The sequence below is a fragment of the Dendropsophus ebraccatus genome, chromosome 7 (assembly GCF_027789765.1).
Source record: "Dendropsophus ebraccatus isolate aDenEbr1 chromosome 7, aDenEbr1.pat, whole genome shotgun sequence".
Lineage (NCBI taxonomy): Eukaryota > Metazoa > Chordata > Amphibia > Anura > Hylidae > Dendropsophus > Dendropsophus ebraccatus.
Window position 1 is genome coordinate 117312036 of NC_091460.1, and position 17922 is coordinate 117329957.

General features: G+C 42.1%; 1 protein-coding gene across 3 annotated transcripts in view; it reads right to left on the reverse strand.

Moving 5' to 3' along the window:
- Window positions 1-4973: 4973 nt before the first annotated feature.
- The window catches only part of CDKL2 (cyclin dependent kinase like 2), a 41236-nt gene continuing 28287 nt past the window's right edge, over window positions 4974-17922 (reverse strand). For 2 of the 3 annotated variants that reach the window (XM_069976775.1, XM_069976774.1), the window contains exons 6-13: window positions 17021-17160; window positions 14884-14972; window positions 12586-12709; window positions 11818-12110; window positions 9949-10039; window positions 8468-8603; window positions 6067-6173; window positions 4974-5344 (exon numbers count right to left, since the gene is read on the reverse strand). In XM_069976775.1, the coding sequence (XP_069832876.1) occupies window positions 5276-5344; window positions 6067-6173; window positions 8468-8603; window positions 9949-10039; window positions 11818-12110; window positions 12586-12709; window positions 14884-14972; window positions 17021-17160 (1049 nt within the window). In that variant the 3' untranslated portion in view covers window positions 4974-5275. Of the gene's footprint in view, window positions 5345-6066; window positions 6174-8467; window positions 8604-9948; window positions 10040-11817; window positions 12111-12585; window positions 12710-14883; window positions 14973-17020; window positions 17161-17922 lie in introns of those variants that run through there. The other variant, XM_069976776.1, reaches the window with a different exon arrangement.

A 17922-nucleotide genomic window follows, 5' to 3' on the forward strand; every position in this document is an offset into this window, starting at 1 on the left:
CCAGGGAAGGCGGACATGAAGTATTTAGATGCAGCTGTCAACTTTGACAGCTGCATCTAAATACTTAATTAGCGGGCACAGCGATTGGACCTTGCCCGGTAATAGCCGCGGTCCCGGGCAGCATGTAGCACCCGGGATCGCGGCAGTTCAGAGCGGCGGCGCCGCGCAACCCCCCTCTCAACTCCCCTAGCAGCACCAGAACGTTCAGTAATGTCCTGGTGCAGCTAAGGGTTAAAAAAAAACTTTTTTTGTGAACGACCCCTTTAAGGCCTTTACACATTAGGTGTTCTTTTGGCTTAAATTGTCTAAAACAACTGCAGTACTCCAATAAAACACAAAAAATGCCATGAAAGTGACACATTTTAAAAAAAAAAACATCACTGTGCTTTGTCTGAAATTTTTCCCTGTGTTCTTTCACTCAAAAATGAAGTTATATGAAAGTCTATATATAGGTACTGTAAGTGTTAAATGTACTACAAAGACGTAAAAAAAAGAAAAAACTGCTAGTGTGAAGGAGCCCCAAGCACTGAAATCATACATTCATGCCAATGGCTGCAAGAATTACCAGCAAATCGAGAGGCCTACCACTCATGTGGCTTCAACTTAAAGGGGTTGTTGGAGTCAAGTTTACTTGACCCCCTATCTCCATAGAGAAGCAATGGGTTATTTCCTGATCTGCGGGTCCATTCAAAACAACAAAGCTGGTGCATCATTCTACAGATCTCTGGGGGACCTAGAGGTCGGACTAAGGGCCCTATTAGGCTCCGTTCCCACTGAGCAAAGGTAGCGGAATTCCGCGACGGAATTGTCCGCCGCGGAATGCCGTTAGCCTCCCGCTCATAATGGGAGTCTATGGGAGGCGCGCGCTCCTGCCCTGTCCGCGCTGAAGAATGAACATGTTCATTCTTCAGCGCGTACAGAGCAGCAGCGCGCGCCTCCCATAGACTCCCATTATGAGCGGGAGGCTAACGGCATTCCGCGGCGGACAATTCCGTTGCGGAATTCCGCTAGCTTTGCTCAGTGGGAACGGGGCCTTACACGGGACGATAATCGTGCGAAAAATCGTTAAATCTTTCGAATTTAAACGATTATCGCTCTGTGTAATTGCAGGCAACGATCGAAAAATCGTTCGTATGGTGTTGATCGTTGATTTAGCTCTGAACCTAAAATTATCGTTAATTGCTCGGTAATCGTTCGTTGAAATTACACATTCGTTCGCTCAAATTCCACATTTTTTCACTAATCGTTCAGTGTAATTGCACATTTTTCATTGTATTGCTGGGATCAGAAGGAGTAAGTGATCATAGTAACGATCGCAATAACGATCATAGTAACGATCATAACTAGCGACCATCGTTCTGTGTAATATGGTGAACGATTTCAGGTTAACAGTAAACAATCTCGTTTGCGATCGTTTATGGTTAGTCGTTAATCGTTAAAAATCGCTCAGTGTAATAGGACCCTAACCTGTGGAGAGGGGACAAGTAAAAATAACTCTGTCAACCCCTTTAAGTCTTTCCTTCCTTTCATATCCATTACTGATTTGCCTCAAAACTACCCGAAAACAGGTTGAAAACTGTATGTGTGAATTCAGCCTTATAGCATGCTGTAAAGTCTGTTTTTCTTGCTTTTTTTTTTCATTTTCCCATTGCTTATTTATAAAAAAAAGTGACCCTGTAGAACTGTGGAGATCCTCCTGTGGAAGCGAGCAGCTCAGCCTTATCTACTCTCCCTGCTGCCGGAGGACTATGTGTGACTGAGGCTGTGGCACCCTTTTACTCCGGTGTTCAGGCAGCCTAAATCCTGCGTACACGGATGTAACACAAGCAGTGAGTGCTTCAACTCCCCAGGGATCCTTACAGACATTTCCCGATGCTGCACATGTGTAGCTGCAGCTGCCATCTTGCCTAGATTGTGTATGACTGCTACTTCTAACTAAACCCTGAATTAACCCCTTCACCGATAGCTAGGCCAGGTTTTCAGCCATCTGGGGAGTTGTGTGTGAATAGAGAGTCAACTAATTAACCCCTTCCTACTGATACAGAACACCTTACCTACCTTATTTTTGGGTTGTGGAACACATCGTCTGCATTTCAATTATTCCATATGGGAAAATTTACTTTGAGTGGATTGGATTATAAGCACGTTCCCGAAAATTATTGTTCAGGTTTTTTGTGTTGCTTTATGGTTGTCAGAAGACTCATCCCCATATTTGCAGTTTGTATAAGTGAAAACATATATACTTTCTATCTACTTCTACTTCTACATATATACTTTCTATCTAATCTTCTATCGAATTCGCACCTTGTGCAATTTGTTATGTGCATTTGTAAAGTATGCACGTATGTCTTTTTATACTTTGAGTGTTGCTGCCCCCTAGTGGATATTTCATGTCAAGACCCAGAGCGACTAAGTTTTGCATGCACTAGCTATAAGCTCATATGAGAGAAAACCCTAGTAAGTGGGAGGTCCTCCAGTTCCTTCTCAGGCCTGAATGGGGATATCCTGTTCCTCAGGGGTGGAGCTTAGTTAAGTGTAGTGTCGAGTCTAGTTAGAGTAGTGTGAGGAGTTGAGGTGCAGCTAGGCCCCTGTAAAGTTCTACAAGTGCCCACATTTACCATCCCACCACTAAGGGGATTCCTCATTAGAGTGCCAGTAACCAACAGGGTTAAACTTTTTTGTTAAAGCGACAGTAACTGAGAGGGTTACACTTCTTTTATAAGAGAGCAAATAGCTGAGAGGGCTACATCTTCCCAAGCAAGAAAGGAGAAGCTATACAATTTCTTTATTGCAGTCTAGGGCCTATTGGGCTATTAAAGGGGTATTCCCCTCAAACATAATTTTTCATGTGTTGCTGCCTATGGTGAGACTAACAGTTCATTCCATACTTGTTGTTATCTATTCAGTCTCCTTCCACCAGTTCTGAGTTGCTGCTTTCTGTTGAAGATACACAAAAAATCTGTGTATGGAATTTTCTCTCTGCCTCCTTCTCTCCTCTCCCTTCTGAGATGGCTGATGTAAACAAATTCCTGGCAGGCTTTATCTGTAACTTTGTAGCTTCTTTGTAATGCTGGGAGGTTTATTCTGAGCTGAAGTTGTTGATGAACTCACTGTGAGTAATCCTCCCTGCATTACAAAGTTGCAGAAAGGGACTTGTTTAAATCAGCCATTTCAAAAGGGAGAGGGAGACAGAGAGAAAAGCTCACGTACAGTTTTTTGTGTCTTCAGCAGAAAGCAGCAGCTCAGAACTGGGAGAAGGAGACTGAAAAGATAATAACAAGTATGGAAGGAATTCTTAGTCTCACCATGGGCAGCAACATATGAAAAGTTATGTTTAAGTGCCTGCAGAACCTATCCGGCCTGCCTAACCTGACTGGTGTGGCACTGCAGGTTCTATTTTCCTAGCTGGCTTTCCCCAGGCCTGTAAATGTGCCAGAGGGTGCTAAGGCTGCCTCCTATTCAACTAGAAAACATAAAGGACCTCTGAAGGGAATCTATAATAAGTAGTACAAAGCTGGAGATTCGCAATATCCTGTAAAACAACAACTTCATAAATGACTAACGTGTTGCAGAGAGATAATTATAAGCGAGGATGTCAGCCAGAGCGGTTGTTATAACTACACATTGCCGGGTGCATTCAGCTCTAACATTCCATATATACACTCATCTATATCAGAAAACTTCTTGTGTGCGTATAACAGACACACTTCTTGTGGGGCATTTTTCTGGCTTAAAGGGGAACTCCGTCTATTTTTTTTTTCTTTCAAATAAACTGGTGTCAGAAAGTTATATAGATTTGTGATTTACTTCTATTTAAAAATCTCCAGTCTTCCAGTACTTATCAGCTGCTGTATGTCCTGTAGGAAGTGGTGTATTCTTTCCAGTCTGGTACAGTGCTCTCTGCTGCCACCTCTGTCCGTGACAGGAACTGTCTGAAGCAGGAGCGGTTTTCTATGGGGATTTGCTACTGTTCTGGACAGTTGCTGTCACGGACTAAGGGAGAAAAAAGTAAATAGAAGTAAATTACAAATCTATATAAATTTTTGATACCAGTTGATTTTGCCAAAGTACCCATTTAATGTTCACATGTTGTTTTTGAGGCATTTTCCATACTAGTTTGCCATTTGGTGCCCATGTTTGCTATTAAACCATGAGGTTACATTTTATTATACAATACATTTTATTATACAATCCGATTGATAATTGCCCCCCATTGTTAACCTGTAATTTATCCTCATTGTGAATTACATTCCATCCAATATATGTGAAATAGTTTATCACGTTTATCTTAACATTTGGTTGGTGAAACCGCTTCCTTAAACAGGTGTATATATTTCCTTAATATGGTCATTTGCCATTGCCTACACATGCTACATTCTTGAATAGTAAAGTATACAGAAATAATCCCATAGAGTATGTGTATATGTCATTTCCTCAGTTGCCACCTGATAAAGATATAGTTCCATTATAGTTTATTTGGACTTATAGACAAGTCCTGTTTAAAAGGCTACTCCGGCCTAAAGAAAAATTCTTTCATATCAACTGGTACCAGAAAGTTATATAGATGTTTAATTTAATTCTATTAAAAAAAAAACTCAAGTCTTCCAGTACTTATCAGCTGCTGTATGTCCTGCAGGAAGTGGTGTATTATTTCCCATCTAAGGGTGCGTTCACACCTACAGGATCTGCAGCAGATCTGCAGCAGATTTGATGCTGTGTTCAGTTATTTAAATGAAATCTGCTGCAGAAAATCATCTGCAGATCCTGTAGGTGTGAACGCACCATAACACAGTACTTTCTGCTGCCACCTCTGGCCGTGTCCGGAACTGACCAGAGCAGGAAAGATTTTCTATGGGGATTTGCCAGAGAGCACCATATCAGACTGGGGGAAAATACACCACTTCCTGCAGCACATACAGCAGATGATAAGTACTGGTAGACTTAAGATTTTTAAATAGAATTAAATTGCAAATCTATATATCTTTCTAGCACCTGTTTAATTGAAAGATTTTTTTTTTCCAGAGTACCCCTCAGAATGCTGTCTGATATCCAGACTAGTAAACCTATATGTAAATGTTCATTAGATATAGTTTAGCTGTAGCAGCGCTTATTGTTTTTATATTTCATAGCAGTTTACTGTATTGTCATGTTTGCAATCCGTAACACTGGGTTCAGACCCCAAGCTGATCCTGGCTCAGTGTCTTCAGTTAGTCATGTTGCCTTCCCATAAATATAGTCCCATCTCTGTCTCTTGTCCTTATCCCTAAATGTTCTGTTAATGTTCCACCGGAGGAAAATTTGCCTCTAAAACATCTGTATGGTCTTGTATTGGATTTCCCGCAAACTGAAAAGAATAGAAATGAAATAGGTTACATAACAAGCTATTAGGTACAATAACATTATGAACCTTACACTATGAGCCTTTATGATTTGATATAAGGTAAGAATCACAGACAAAGGGGCAGAACTGTACTAGGTAACATGGGCAAAAAACTCCCCTTCACTTCCTCTCTGACAGGTGTGTTTAGTTGGCTATAATCTTGCAGTTTTCATTCTGTCCACTAGGCCTAATAATAATTATCTGATACTTCATATAACTTTCCACCAGTACCCTCCTTATCATCACGGACAGGAACAATACAGAAGGCCCTCTGAGCAGGCCGCATATAACAATAAAAATAATGAAGGAGATTTTTCAAACATGGTGTAAAGTGAAACTGGCTCAGTTGCCCCTAGCAACCAATCAGATTCCACCTTTCATTTTCCAAAGAGTCTGTGAGGAATAAAAGGTGGAATCTGATTGGTTGCTAGGGGCAACTGAGCCAGTTTCACTTTACACCAGGTTTGATAAATCTCCCCTTTTATGTGCATTTCCTGTAATAAGTGTATATTGGTGATTTGTATAACTTTTGGGGGGCAATACAATACTTCAATAAAAATTTTCGCTGGACTTCTTTAAATAAATATAAAAAAAACAAAAAAAACAAAAAATATTTCAGTATATAGCTATAAATAGAAGAGAAAAAACCTTTTTTGCTTTTTATAATGAAATTTTACTATTCTGACCTGTGGCACGGCTGTGTTAGTGTTATGTAGATCGATCATAGCAAGAGAAGGGATACGAGACTCTGGTATTGTCTTGTTTTCTTTCTTCACCAGTCTTGAACTACGGACTACAAAAATAATAAAGACATTGAGAATTATATAACGCATGTAGACACATAGATACGTTTGTTTAGGATCTGAAGCTTCTAAAAGTAGATACAACTTAGTTTTCTCTGGAAACTCATTACCTCATCAAACCTGCATATGGAATGAAGTCTGACATTACCGACATCATTAGGAAATTGGTTTAATATGTACAGTACATGCGTGCCTATTGCCCACATAACACACATTATAATCCTTAAGAGACCCACAGGAAGACTTTAAAGCGACTCTGTACCCACAATCTGACCCCCCCAAACCACTTGTACCTTCAGATAGCTGCTTTTAATCCAGGATCTGTCCTGGGGTCCGTTTGCCAGGTGATACAGTTATTGTCCTAAAAAACAACTTTTCAACTTGTAGCTCGTGCCAAACAGGAGTATCTGTGCCCTAACTTTGCACCACCCCTCCGTCTCTCCTCCCCACCCTCATCATCATTAGGAATGCTCCAGGCAGATTGCCTCCTATTCCCCACCTGTGTCAGCCCGGCAAATGGGCTGGATCGTTAAGGACCTGTGCAATGTTCAGCATGGAGAAAATGTTTCAGTGGCATTCCTAATGATGAGGAGGGTGGGGAGGAGGGACGGAGGGGTGGTGCAAAGTTAGGGCACAGATACTCCTGTTTGGCACGGGGCTACAAGTTGAAGAGTTGTTTTTTTAGGACAATAACTGCATCACCTGGCGAACGGACCCCAGGACAGATCCTGGATTAAAAGCAGCCATCCGAAGGTACAAGCGGTTTGGGGGGGGTCAGATTGTGGGTACAGAGTCACTTTAACCTGCTGTTATGTTTCCATAGTGCATGAAGTGCTGAGACTGAGGGTAATTTACTTACTTTCATCCTCAGTACGATTTTGGTTAAAGAGACTCTGTCAGTAGGTTTCTGCTGTCCTATCTAAGGGTAGTATAAACTAGTGACAGAGAAGCTAAACAGAATGATGTATACTCATGTGGCAGCAGAAAGACTGAAAAGAAAACACCATTTCCTGCAAGACAGACAGCAGCTGATAAGTATGGGAAAATTTGAGAGCTTTAAACAGAAGTAAATTACAAAGCTATATAACTTTCTGACACCAGTTGATTCGAATGAAAAAGATTTTCGCTGCATTTTATATGTACAGAGCCTTGAAAGTGTAAAGGCCTTTAACACTGGTGTACCTACCATAGAGGCAGGACAGGCAGCTGCTATGGGCCCATGCCGCAGGGGAGCTCAGGGATGCACAGGGAAGGTGAGAGCCATCCTGTGTCCTTCTGCTTCACCTCTTATGTACTGCAGTGTGTAAGTAAACCATAGTTCACTTACATGCTGCAACAGAAGATAAGGAGATCATTTCTTCAATGCTCTGATAACCCCTAAACTCTGTTCTCCAGCTGTAAGCTTCGAGGTCAGGGGTTATCAGTGCACGGACAGTAAAGCAGAGAGCTCCTTGTCTTCTGCTTTTTAACCCTTTTTTGTGTTGCAGCATGTAAGTGAACTTTGGGCCACTTACACACTGCAGTACATAAGGGGTTAAGCAGAGGGTAGTCTGCTCCTGCACCAATGTATTTACCCATAAGGGCTCTTAATGGGCCCTTATAGTGACTGACAGCGCAAGCAGCCATTGTCTTTCTGCTTGTCACTCTTGAGATTTTATTTTTGTGTTTTGGACATAGGGGAGGAGGGGCCCCATACAGTTTTTTTGCTATGGGGCCCTATGAATCCTCATTCCCCGCTCGCTGCTGCTATTCCACGTGGCTGCAGAGAGCGGGTGAGTCCAGGGAGGGACGAGGGAAAATGCGGGGGTGCTGCCCGGGTGATCGCTTATTGTCTGGGCAGCCCATAAGATATAACGGCGGTCTGCTGCCGCTGCTCCTATTCCACGGAACGGCGGCAGCAGATTGCTGCTACACAAGTCGTTTGTCTTTCAACATGTTGAAAGACAAAACTTCAACGATCAGCTGACACGAACGATGTCGGCTGATCGTTGCCTCCTATTCCACGGGACGATTATCGTCCGTAACGGCCGATATCAGCCGAAAACGGGCGATGATCGTTCCGTGGAATAGGGCCTTTAGCTACACCCCTGCCTTTGACACGGGACCATTCTCTCCCGCGCTTAAGGGAAACTATCAGCAGGATAGAAATATAAACAGTGCACTGATACTTCTATCCTGCTGATAGTTTCCCTTTAATTTGTGAAGTGCAGGGAATTAGCTTATACATACTTTTACATTTTAGTCTTAAGAGATATAATCATAATAATAATAATAATATACTCACCGCCGTAAAGTGTGCCAACTTCTGTGCTCCTTAGTTCAGGTAAGTGGCCATAACTCAGTTCTGGCAGTCTCATATCCACTCTTGAAAACTCCCACTTTTTCTTGTTTAGTTGTAGAGGGCTCTTGTCATTGCCAATCTGCATTTAAATGTGTTATCCACAGTCTTATTTATCTTACAGCATGTATCTTGCATATATTGTGGCTACACTATCTATCTATCTATCTATCTATCTATCTATCTATCTATCATATAAACATATATCTATCCTAAGGTAATAAGGAATAAAAATACTAATAGGGCGGACTAGATGGACCAGCTGGCTTTTTCTGCCAACAATCTCCTGTTTTTCTTTAATCAGGAATAAGTAGGTAAAATTAAAACCATGTCCTCAATCTGTTATAGTTATGTTTTAAACTTTTATACATAGCCAATTTGTACCAAAAAGACCACCCTCCAGCCAGATCACATGTTTCTGTGACAGGTATCTCAGATTTCAGTTCCCCCAACTTCTGTCTATATTGGACTTTTCATTAAGAGGACTACCTACTTATATAGATGTAATTTAAAAATCCCAAGTGTTCCTGTACTTATCAGCTGCTGTATGTCCTGCAGGAAGTGGCATATTCTTTCCAGTCTGACTCCAGTGCTCTCTGCTCACACCTCTGGCCTTGACAGGAACTGTCCAGAGCAGTAGCAAATTCCCCTAAGGATAGCTTCACACGTACCGACTCGCAGTGGTAGGTCCTGGCAGATCACTTTCACTACATACACACAGCGGTCTGAACGACCGCTGCGTGTATGTAATTCTGCCGGCCACTTAACCCCTTCAGCTCCCACCCGGCTCCCGCTCTGTATACATTACCTCTCCTCGCTGCACGGGGTCCCGGCGTACTGCTCTCCCGTCCGGCCAATCAGTGGCTGTGGCAGGGCAAACACACTGATTGGCCGGGCGGGAGAGCAGTACGCCGGGACCCCGTGCAGTGAGGAGAGGTAATGTATACAGAGCAGGAGCCGGGCGGCAGCTGAAGGGGTTAAGTGGCCGTAAGAATTACATACACGCAGCGGTCGTTCAGACCGCTGTGTGTATGTAGTGAAAGTGAAAGTGAAAGTCGGTACGTGTGAAGCTACCTTAAAAACCTTTCCTGCTTTGCACAGTTCTTGTTATGGACAGAGGTGGCAGCAGAGAGCACTGTGTTATACAAGAAAGAATAAATCACTTCCTGTGGAGCATACAGCAGTTGATAAGTACTGGAAAACTGGAAATTGTTAAATAGAAGTAAATTACAAATCTATATAACTATCTGACACCAGTTAATTAGAAATAAAAAAGACCATCTTCACTGCATTTTTGGGTGGTCATCTTGTTTTTGCTGTATACAAGGAAGTATCTGTTTACTGTATCTGTTTTAACATGTCTACTCATGAGGTATAAAATCCACTCTATTCTTATTTTGTAGATAATATACAGTACATAAACCTACCAGTGTAGTGACGTTGGGGTTGTAACCTTGGGAAGGCTTTCCTCCACTTTTTTTTAAAGAATTAACAAACATCTTCCCTCTTTCTTCTCCTCTTCAAGTAAATACAAATATAACATTAAAAATTATTCACTATTTAAAATGATTATATAAATCATAATCTAAATATGGCGTCAGAGACGGATAAAATTCCATATGATACCTTACAGCTCAGTCACGATTATGCACCATTAATGAATGTCTGCCTTTTAACACCATTTCTTTTTAGGTCTACTGGTCAGTTGTTATTAACTTTGTAATATTAACGTGACTCTGTACCCACAATCTGACCCCTCGAAAACGGCTTGTACCTTCTTATAGCTGCTTTTAATCCAAGATCTGTCCTGGGGTCCGTTCGGCAGGTGATGCAGTCATTGTCCTAAAAAACAACTTTTAAACTGGCAGCTCTGAGTCAAATTGCCGTGGCCTAGATTGTGTATGCATTAGGCTGGTACAACCTCTCTGTCCCTGATTGTCTCCTATTCATCAGCTGTGTGAATACTGCACATGGGCTGGATCGTTAAGGCACCTGTGCAATGTTCAGACAGGAGAAAATGTTCTAAGGGCATTCCTAATGATGAAGAGGGTGGGGAGGAGGGACGGAGGGGGTGGTGCAAAGTTAGGGCACAGATATTGTAGTCCACGGCCGTTTGACGCGGGCCTGCCAGTTTAAAAGTAGTTTTTTAGGACAATGACTGCATCACCTGCCTAACGGACCCCAGGACAGATCTTGGATTAAAAGCAGCTATCTGACGGTACAATCGGTTTGGGGGGTCAGATTGTGGGTACAGAGTCGCTTTAAGACCCCCACCAGGCACATGAGTTAAAGGGGATGTCAGCCTCTCTGCTCTGTATCTGGATTTGCAGTTCATTCTTCTTGAAATGACTGGGACTAAGCTTAAACCAAGCTGCAATACCACACATACGACACACATGTAATAGTGGCGCTATTTCTAGTAAAAACTAAAGGTGTAGAGGAAAAGATATACCATTAAATAAATTAATGGAATTTTCTATTATTCTTTTCTAAAGAGGCCCTATATTTGGACTATAATATCTTGGCTATAGTATTACCCTTTATCACTAAGGCCGCATTCACGCGTTCCATGTTCCGCAGGGAACACGAATGTGGAATGCCTGTAACGGAGTTGCCCAACCCCCACCCCCACCCCGTCTGGGCAGCATCTGTTATAAGATGCTGGGAGGGGGGAACTGTCACAGGCATTCCACATCCGTGTTCCTTGCGTAAAACGGAATGTGGGAATGCAGCCTTACTTAGTTTAGATTTTTATTCCCCTCAGGTAAAATATGTGCTGATTCAACACCCCCGCCGGAAACTAACATTTTTTTCCATACTTATTATCTAGTCAGTCTCCTTCCCCCAGTTCTGAGCTGCTGAAGACAGAAAACTGTATGTGCTTTTTCTCCATCCCCCCCCCCTCCAAGACGGCTGATGTAAACACACTCTGTGATGTTGGGAAGGATAATCATAGTGAGTTCATCAGCAACTTGACCTGCGATTAACACTCCCAGCATTACAGAGAGCATAAACAGCCGGCCAGGGACTTGTTTACATCAGCCGTTTCAGAAGGGAGAGGAGATGAAGGGGAGACAGAGAGAAAAGCTGACACACAATTTTCTGTGTCTTCAGCACAAAGCAGCAGCCATCCATGCCAGAATTCCAGACAATTCTAGTACAGGTCCTGTCATTTCTGGGCCTATTTTCTGGCATGGACACTTCAAAATTTTTCCTGATCCGTGCCCAATAAGAGGTCTAAGATGGATTCTCCAGAAATGTGAAGGGGACCAGGAGAGAGTGGCTGTAGTGCTTACCTGAAGCTCATGTGGTTGGAGACCGATGAGGCGTTGGTTGAGGACGTCAGATGTGGAGAGATGGCAGCCAGGTTGTAACTGATTGGAGGGATTATGCCACATGGGTTTTTTTGATGATCTAGGCTGGCTTCCTTCAGTGTGACAAAAGGAGTAGTCCTGTTCTGATTTGATGCATTGAATAAAGTACTAGTATTAGATGCTGCTTCATTTTTCTCACTTTTATCTGAATCCATTTTGATTATTTTGACTTTTAAAGGCTTTACATCTTTTCCTTTAGATTCTATGTTGAAGTCCTATAAGAGGAATGAAAAGAAGGTGGTACTCTTGGTCATTTAGGTCCAAATGAAAGGGACTTTCCAATCTCAAAAATCCATTCTGAGTTAACGGGGTGCGGGGGTGAGGTTGGTTGATCCAGTGCAGAGGGGGTTTTCTATGGGGCCAGTTCCTGTCACGGACAGAGGTGGCAGCAGAGAGCACTGTGTCAGACTGGAAAGTATACACTACTTTCTTCAGGACATATAGCAGCTGATAAGTACTGGAAGACTGGAGATTTTTAAATAGAAGTAAATTACAAATTTATACAGCTTTCTGACACCATTTAATTTGAAAGATTTTTTCCCCCGTCGGAGTCCCCCTTTAAGGCCAGAAATGGCTGCAGTGCCAAGGGGTTAATAAAGGCTAATTGTTAAGTCGTTTTTTTGCTTTTACACAATCATACCTTTGTATTATTGTGCTGAGATGAAAGAAACGTACATTGACGTGGTTTACCTGTAAGGCTAATGCTTTCTTCTCTTCTGGGTAATCATCTTTTTTGCAGTTTTTTATTTTCCGGGGAGGTGATGGATTGTCTTTAGAAAGCTTCTGGACTTTGGCACTGATTTCCTGGGAGAACCTTTTATTAAATAATGATTATATGTTATATTTGCAGACCATGCAGCTTGCATTATTATTACTTAATAACCTTAATAGTCCCTACTGTGCAGTTTAATACCCTAGAATATTCTAGCACAATATAAATGTGCACTCCCCCATTGTTCCTATTAAAGGGGTTGGCCACTTTATAGTAAAATAGTTCAGTGTACAGTAACTGTACTCACTGTATATACTGACAGCAGCCAAAATCACAGAGCCAAAATCAGACTCCCCTCCTCCAGGCTGTACTGTCCTGCCCTGTGGTGAGTCTGTCCATAAGATGGCCGAAATGGAGGAGCATGGGACCATCATCCGCCCCCAGTGTCCAACATAGGCATATACAGACTCAGTGGTGGAAACAGCGGGCGGGGTATGGTCACATGCTCCTCCATGTCAGCCATCTTATGGACAGACTCACCACAGAGCAGGGCAGCACAGCATGGAGGAGGGGAATCTGATTTTATCTCTATGAGGTACACAGGGAGCTGCTTTCAGTAAGTGCTGTGAGAACACTTACCAATACTGTACACTAAGCAATTTTACTATAAAGTGGACAACCCTTTAATAGGCCATTTTTCACCATGTATTGCATATTGAGGATTATACACCATGTGCTTCATTGCCTTTTAAAGCAATTTTAAAACAATGGCTACATTCACACATTTTGTACCTCCGTACTAAATTTAGGCCCCATTGATTTCAACTGGGCTGTTCACAGTGTATATTTATGAATCCGCAATCTGCAAAAATTACTGACCAACTCTAGTATGGACTGTAATTGCAGCACAGATTGTCCTGTAGACGTCTATCGGAGCGTTCTAAATTTTTTACAGATCAAAAGTCCGTAATGTTCGCAAATCCGTAGAAAATATAGATGAGTTATCATTTTAAGGCATTCCCTTATTTAACTATCAACTATTTAACTGTTATTTTTTGTGCGTTTTATATTGTATGCGCAGGATGTACATTATGTTTCTGTACTGATATTTAAATCAGAAATGTAATTTTAGGCTATGTTCACACAACGTATCTTTTGTATTAATCACGGCCATGATTAATACAAAAGATAGATTGCTATAGAAGTCAGAAGGAATCCCGGCGGGAGTGTATACACATAGGGGAAGATTTATGAAAAGGTGTAAATATACACCTGGTGCCCACAGCAACCAATCACAGCTCCTCTTATATTTTACCAGAGCTGAAAGCTGAACTGTGATTGGTTGCTATGGGCAGTTTACACCAGGTGTATATTTACACCCTTTTATAAATCTCCCCCATAGTATACACTCCAGCCGGGATTCCAAATGGTCACCAGGAAAACTGACATGTCAGTTTTGTGTGGCCGCTATTCATTAAATAGGGGCCGCACAGACATGTCAGTTCACACAATGAAGACTGCGGCTCTGGCCGCACTCTCTATTGTGTGCTATGGTGAATTGGGATGGGGGCACACGCAGATTCGCCCGCATCCCAATTCAGCACAAATTAAGTTCATCTGGCCGGAACTGCAGAACGGCTGGTGTCATGCGCATGTGGACCCGGCCTTAAAATACCGAGACCCTAAGGCAGTGTTTCTTAAAGTGGAGCTGTCCAGCTGTTGTAAAACTACAGTTCTCTCCCGGCATATCCTGGTAGCTGGCAGGACATGCTGGCAGTTGTATTTGTAGAGTCCAACAGCTGAAGTACCACAGGTTGGATTGGCTGCTGTAAGCATATGGCTATGTTCACTCACTGTAAAATAATGGAATAATTATTTTTGCTGTTATTTTACTGTGTGTGAGCCTAGCCTAAATCTGTTTCATATAAATGAATGGATTTCTGCAAGATGTTCAGATGAATATTTGCCATTAGGGCTATGACTACACAACGTCTTCTTTTGGCTATTTCACGCTTTTTTGGATGGTCATCATTTCGAGCCCAAATACCGGACGTTATTTCAAAACAACGGCCATTATTTGGGCTCAAAATGACTCCGGTTTAAAATAAAAAACAACAACCATCAAACGGCCAAAAAAGGGTGTGTGGCCTAAATCTGCTCTTAATATGTTTCTACTATTCATGTTTTTAGTTAAAGTTTTGTCTACATCTAGTTTGGTATTCCATCCGATGTGTCCCCAGTGCATTATCCAGGCCTCATCGTAGTATCAGACCCACCTCTCGGAGAAGCCATCCTTCTTAAACAGTTCATGCTGCAGCAGCGTCATACAGGATGGTCTCTTGTCTGGATCAATTTGCAAACAGTTCTGGAATAAAATTGTCAGTGGTGATTACTGCAGGAAACCAAATGCTCGGGGGTTCGGTGTCATGATTTTTGCAAGTGTAATAAGATGATAATCTGCAGAGCGTGTAAATATCACATTGTGAGAAACAGACTATTTTAAGAAGTTTTAGTGAGATTTGAAAAATTCACACAGTTCAGCATCAGCTACATCACATATTTCCTGGTGCTGGGGGTGTCAGCTGTGCTGCATTAGGTTGAGTACATATGAGAATTGTTTTCCCCTCCACAGTAATCGGATATAGCTGGCTGCCCTTTTTTTTGCATGGAAACATACTTTATAGCTAGTGTAAACTTAAAGGGGTTATCCGGGTAACAAAACAATATTCTAAACAATCCCCCTTCCCAATACCACCCTATGTCTAATACACATGTATTACCTATGGTGCACCCCTTCCCTGTTTTTTTCTCATTCTTTTCCGCTCTGGATGTCTAAAATCCTCTACTCTGGGTCCACTTTGACAACGCTCAGCTCCCTCTTCCTCCCCCCCTTTGTAGTCACAGGACATGTGATCTCCTCTCTGGGGGGGCGGGTTAGCTGTCTATTGACTTGGTAACACGAGCCCCAGGAGACATTATCTGCATCATCTCCATGCACCTGTGCTGCTTTCATAGACTTACATGTGTCCCTGGGCCTAGGTTTCTGTAATATAAAAAGTTATAATTCTATATCTGCTTGCTGTCAGTGAATACAGCCATATGTACCAGTCTTTGTGTCTCAGCTCTGTATATTGTAAGTGTTATAAATGTTCTTAGAGTCTGGATGGAACTCAAATGCTTTTATTCACAGTCAGCAAGCAGAGATTTAAACCTACACTACACCCCCACCCCCTGGTAAACAGATGACCGTTATGCAGCACATAGCTATACCACGCGCACGTCAGCTCTGCTACATCACCAGCTAGTATGGATTACATATTGGGGTGATGAGATGCAAAATCAGTGAAAAAGAAAAGCCCTGTTTTAATTCATCAATAGTAATGATATCAGTGGGCAGGAAAGCAAACTAAGGGGCCTATTCCACAGGAGCGATAATCGGCCGAACCGGTAACGATGTCCCTACAGCCCTTGTTTCACGATCATCGGGGCCGTGGAATAGGCCCAGTAAACTAGCGCCGATCTAGCAGATCGACGCTCGTTTACGTTGTTGCTTGTCTGGTGGAATAGGACCCTAAGTGGGCAAGTACGCAAATGGACCAATCAGGGAGATGCATGATGGGAAATGTAGTTTCCTATCTTGGTTATAGATTGGCTTTTAGAAAAACTTGTAACTCAGGAACGGCAGCAGCTAGAAAGACAGGTGACGGCTCAAAATACTCAGGGGGACTTGGTAAGACCAGCTAGCATTTCATTTTTTTTTCTGTTCTTAGGTGGATAACCTCTCTAAAGTGAATGTACCATCAGGTACATCGCTTTGGGTCTATTCCCAAGTACCAGTCAGGAGCACTGAGGGCAGGCCCGCTGGCCCCCAGTGTGTTGATCTCCCCTCTCCTCCCCTCTGTGACACGGCTCTATTAGAATCAATAGAGCCGTATCACTGAGGAGAGAAGGGTTTAGTCACACCGGGGGTCAGTGGGGGAATAGATGGGCGCAGTGCACGGAAACCAGGCTGTGGTACAAGAAAAAGACCACCTCACTGGCATTGATCCGTTAATGTAAAAAAAAGCCAAAGCAATGTAGCTAATGGTACATTCACTTTAACCTTAAATGGGTAATGTTTGGTAATGTTCTCCAAACTTGAACGCTCGTCATATGACTCCCAGCAGCTGGAGAAGTTGGATGCGCCCTAGGGAGTCCTAAAAAGCATGGAAAGCCTATAGGCCATATCCATGTTTTTCTGGCAGCCCTAGGGTGGCATCCAACTTCTCCAGCTGTTGGGAGTTGAATGCAGAGCGTTGGGGTTCAGAGAATGTTGCTGAATTCCAACAAGTCCACCCAACTCTACTTGAAATGTTATAGCCAGCAGACAAATATAGAGTTACACTGAACGTATATATGGATTCTAAAAGTTACCTTGGCTAAATCCAATATAACTGGAGATAGTTTAGGGTATCGCTTTTCAAGAGGTTCAACTTCTTTAATCTCTGGCAAAGTCACTCCAGCAAACAGTGGATTCTTATAGAAAAGCTCCTGCAGGCGTGGAGTTAGATTTCCTACAACAAATAGCCATAGCTTGTAAAGGCAGGACATTGTATGGTGACAAATGGTTTATGTACAACATTCATCACTAAGCTGCCAAATGCCATTATTGTATAGGTTCATAGTCTCAGCCCAAAAGAGCAAGCGGTAAGGTAAATCTCCAGTGTAAACTTAAGAAGAATTAGCTGAAAGGTCTATAATGCTCTGTTTCCACCATGCTTGTGTTGTGGTATGTGGTATGCATGATTGTACTTTTTACATGTACTAAAGTTTTTTTTGTTGTTGCTACATTTGTTGCTGTATGACATACAGTTACATACATTGGGGCTATATGTTTCCAGATTATGTAACTTGCATACACTATAACAAAATGTGAATGGAACTAAAGAATAGCTGCTCTAAATGTGGCCCCTGGAGTCCTCTAAGCCAATCAGCTGAGATGATCACTGGGCCACAGGGTCCCAAATGGGTTTCTGAAATCCCACAGGGGGTAGTATTCACACCCCACCAATCAGTAGGTTATATTCATAGTCTCACTGCAGACCCTACTTGAAAGTGACTATGGTAAATGCTCAATATAAAGGGAATATATTATCTGTAATAGGCCTATTGTTTAAATAATGATGTTATTTTAAAAAAATTTTTAAGAATTTGTTTTTTTCCCCAAATTTTCAATTTGTTTAATTATTTATTATTATTATTATTATTATTATTATTAATAATAATTTTACTTTTTCATCCTCACTATAAAATAATCATGAAATCTTGCAGTTTTC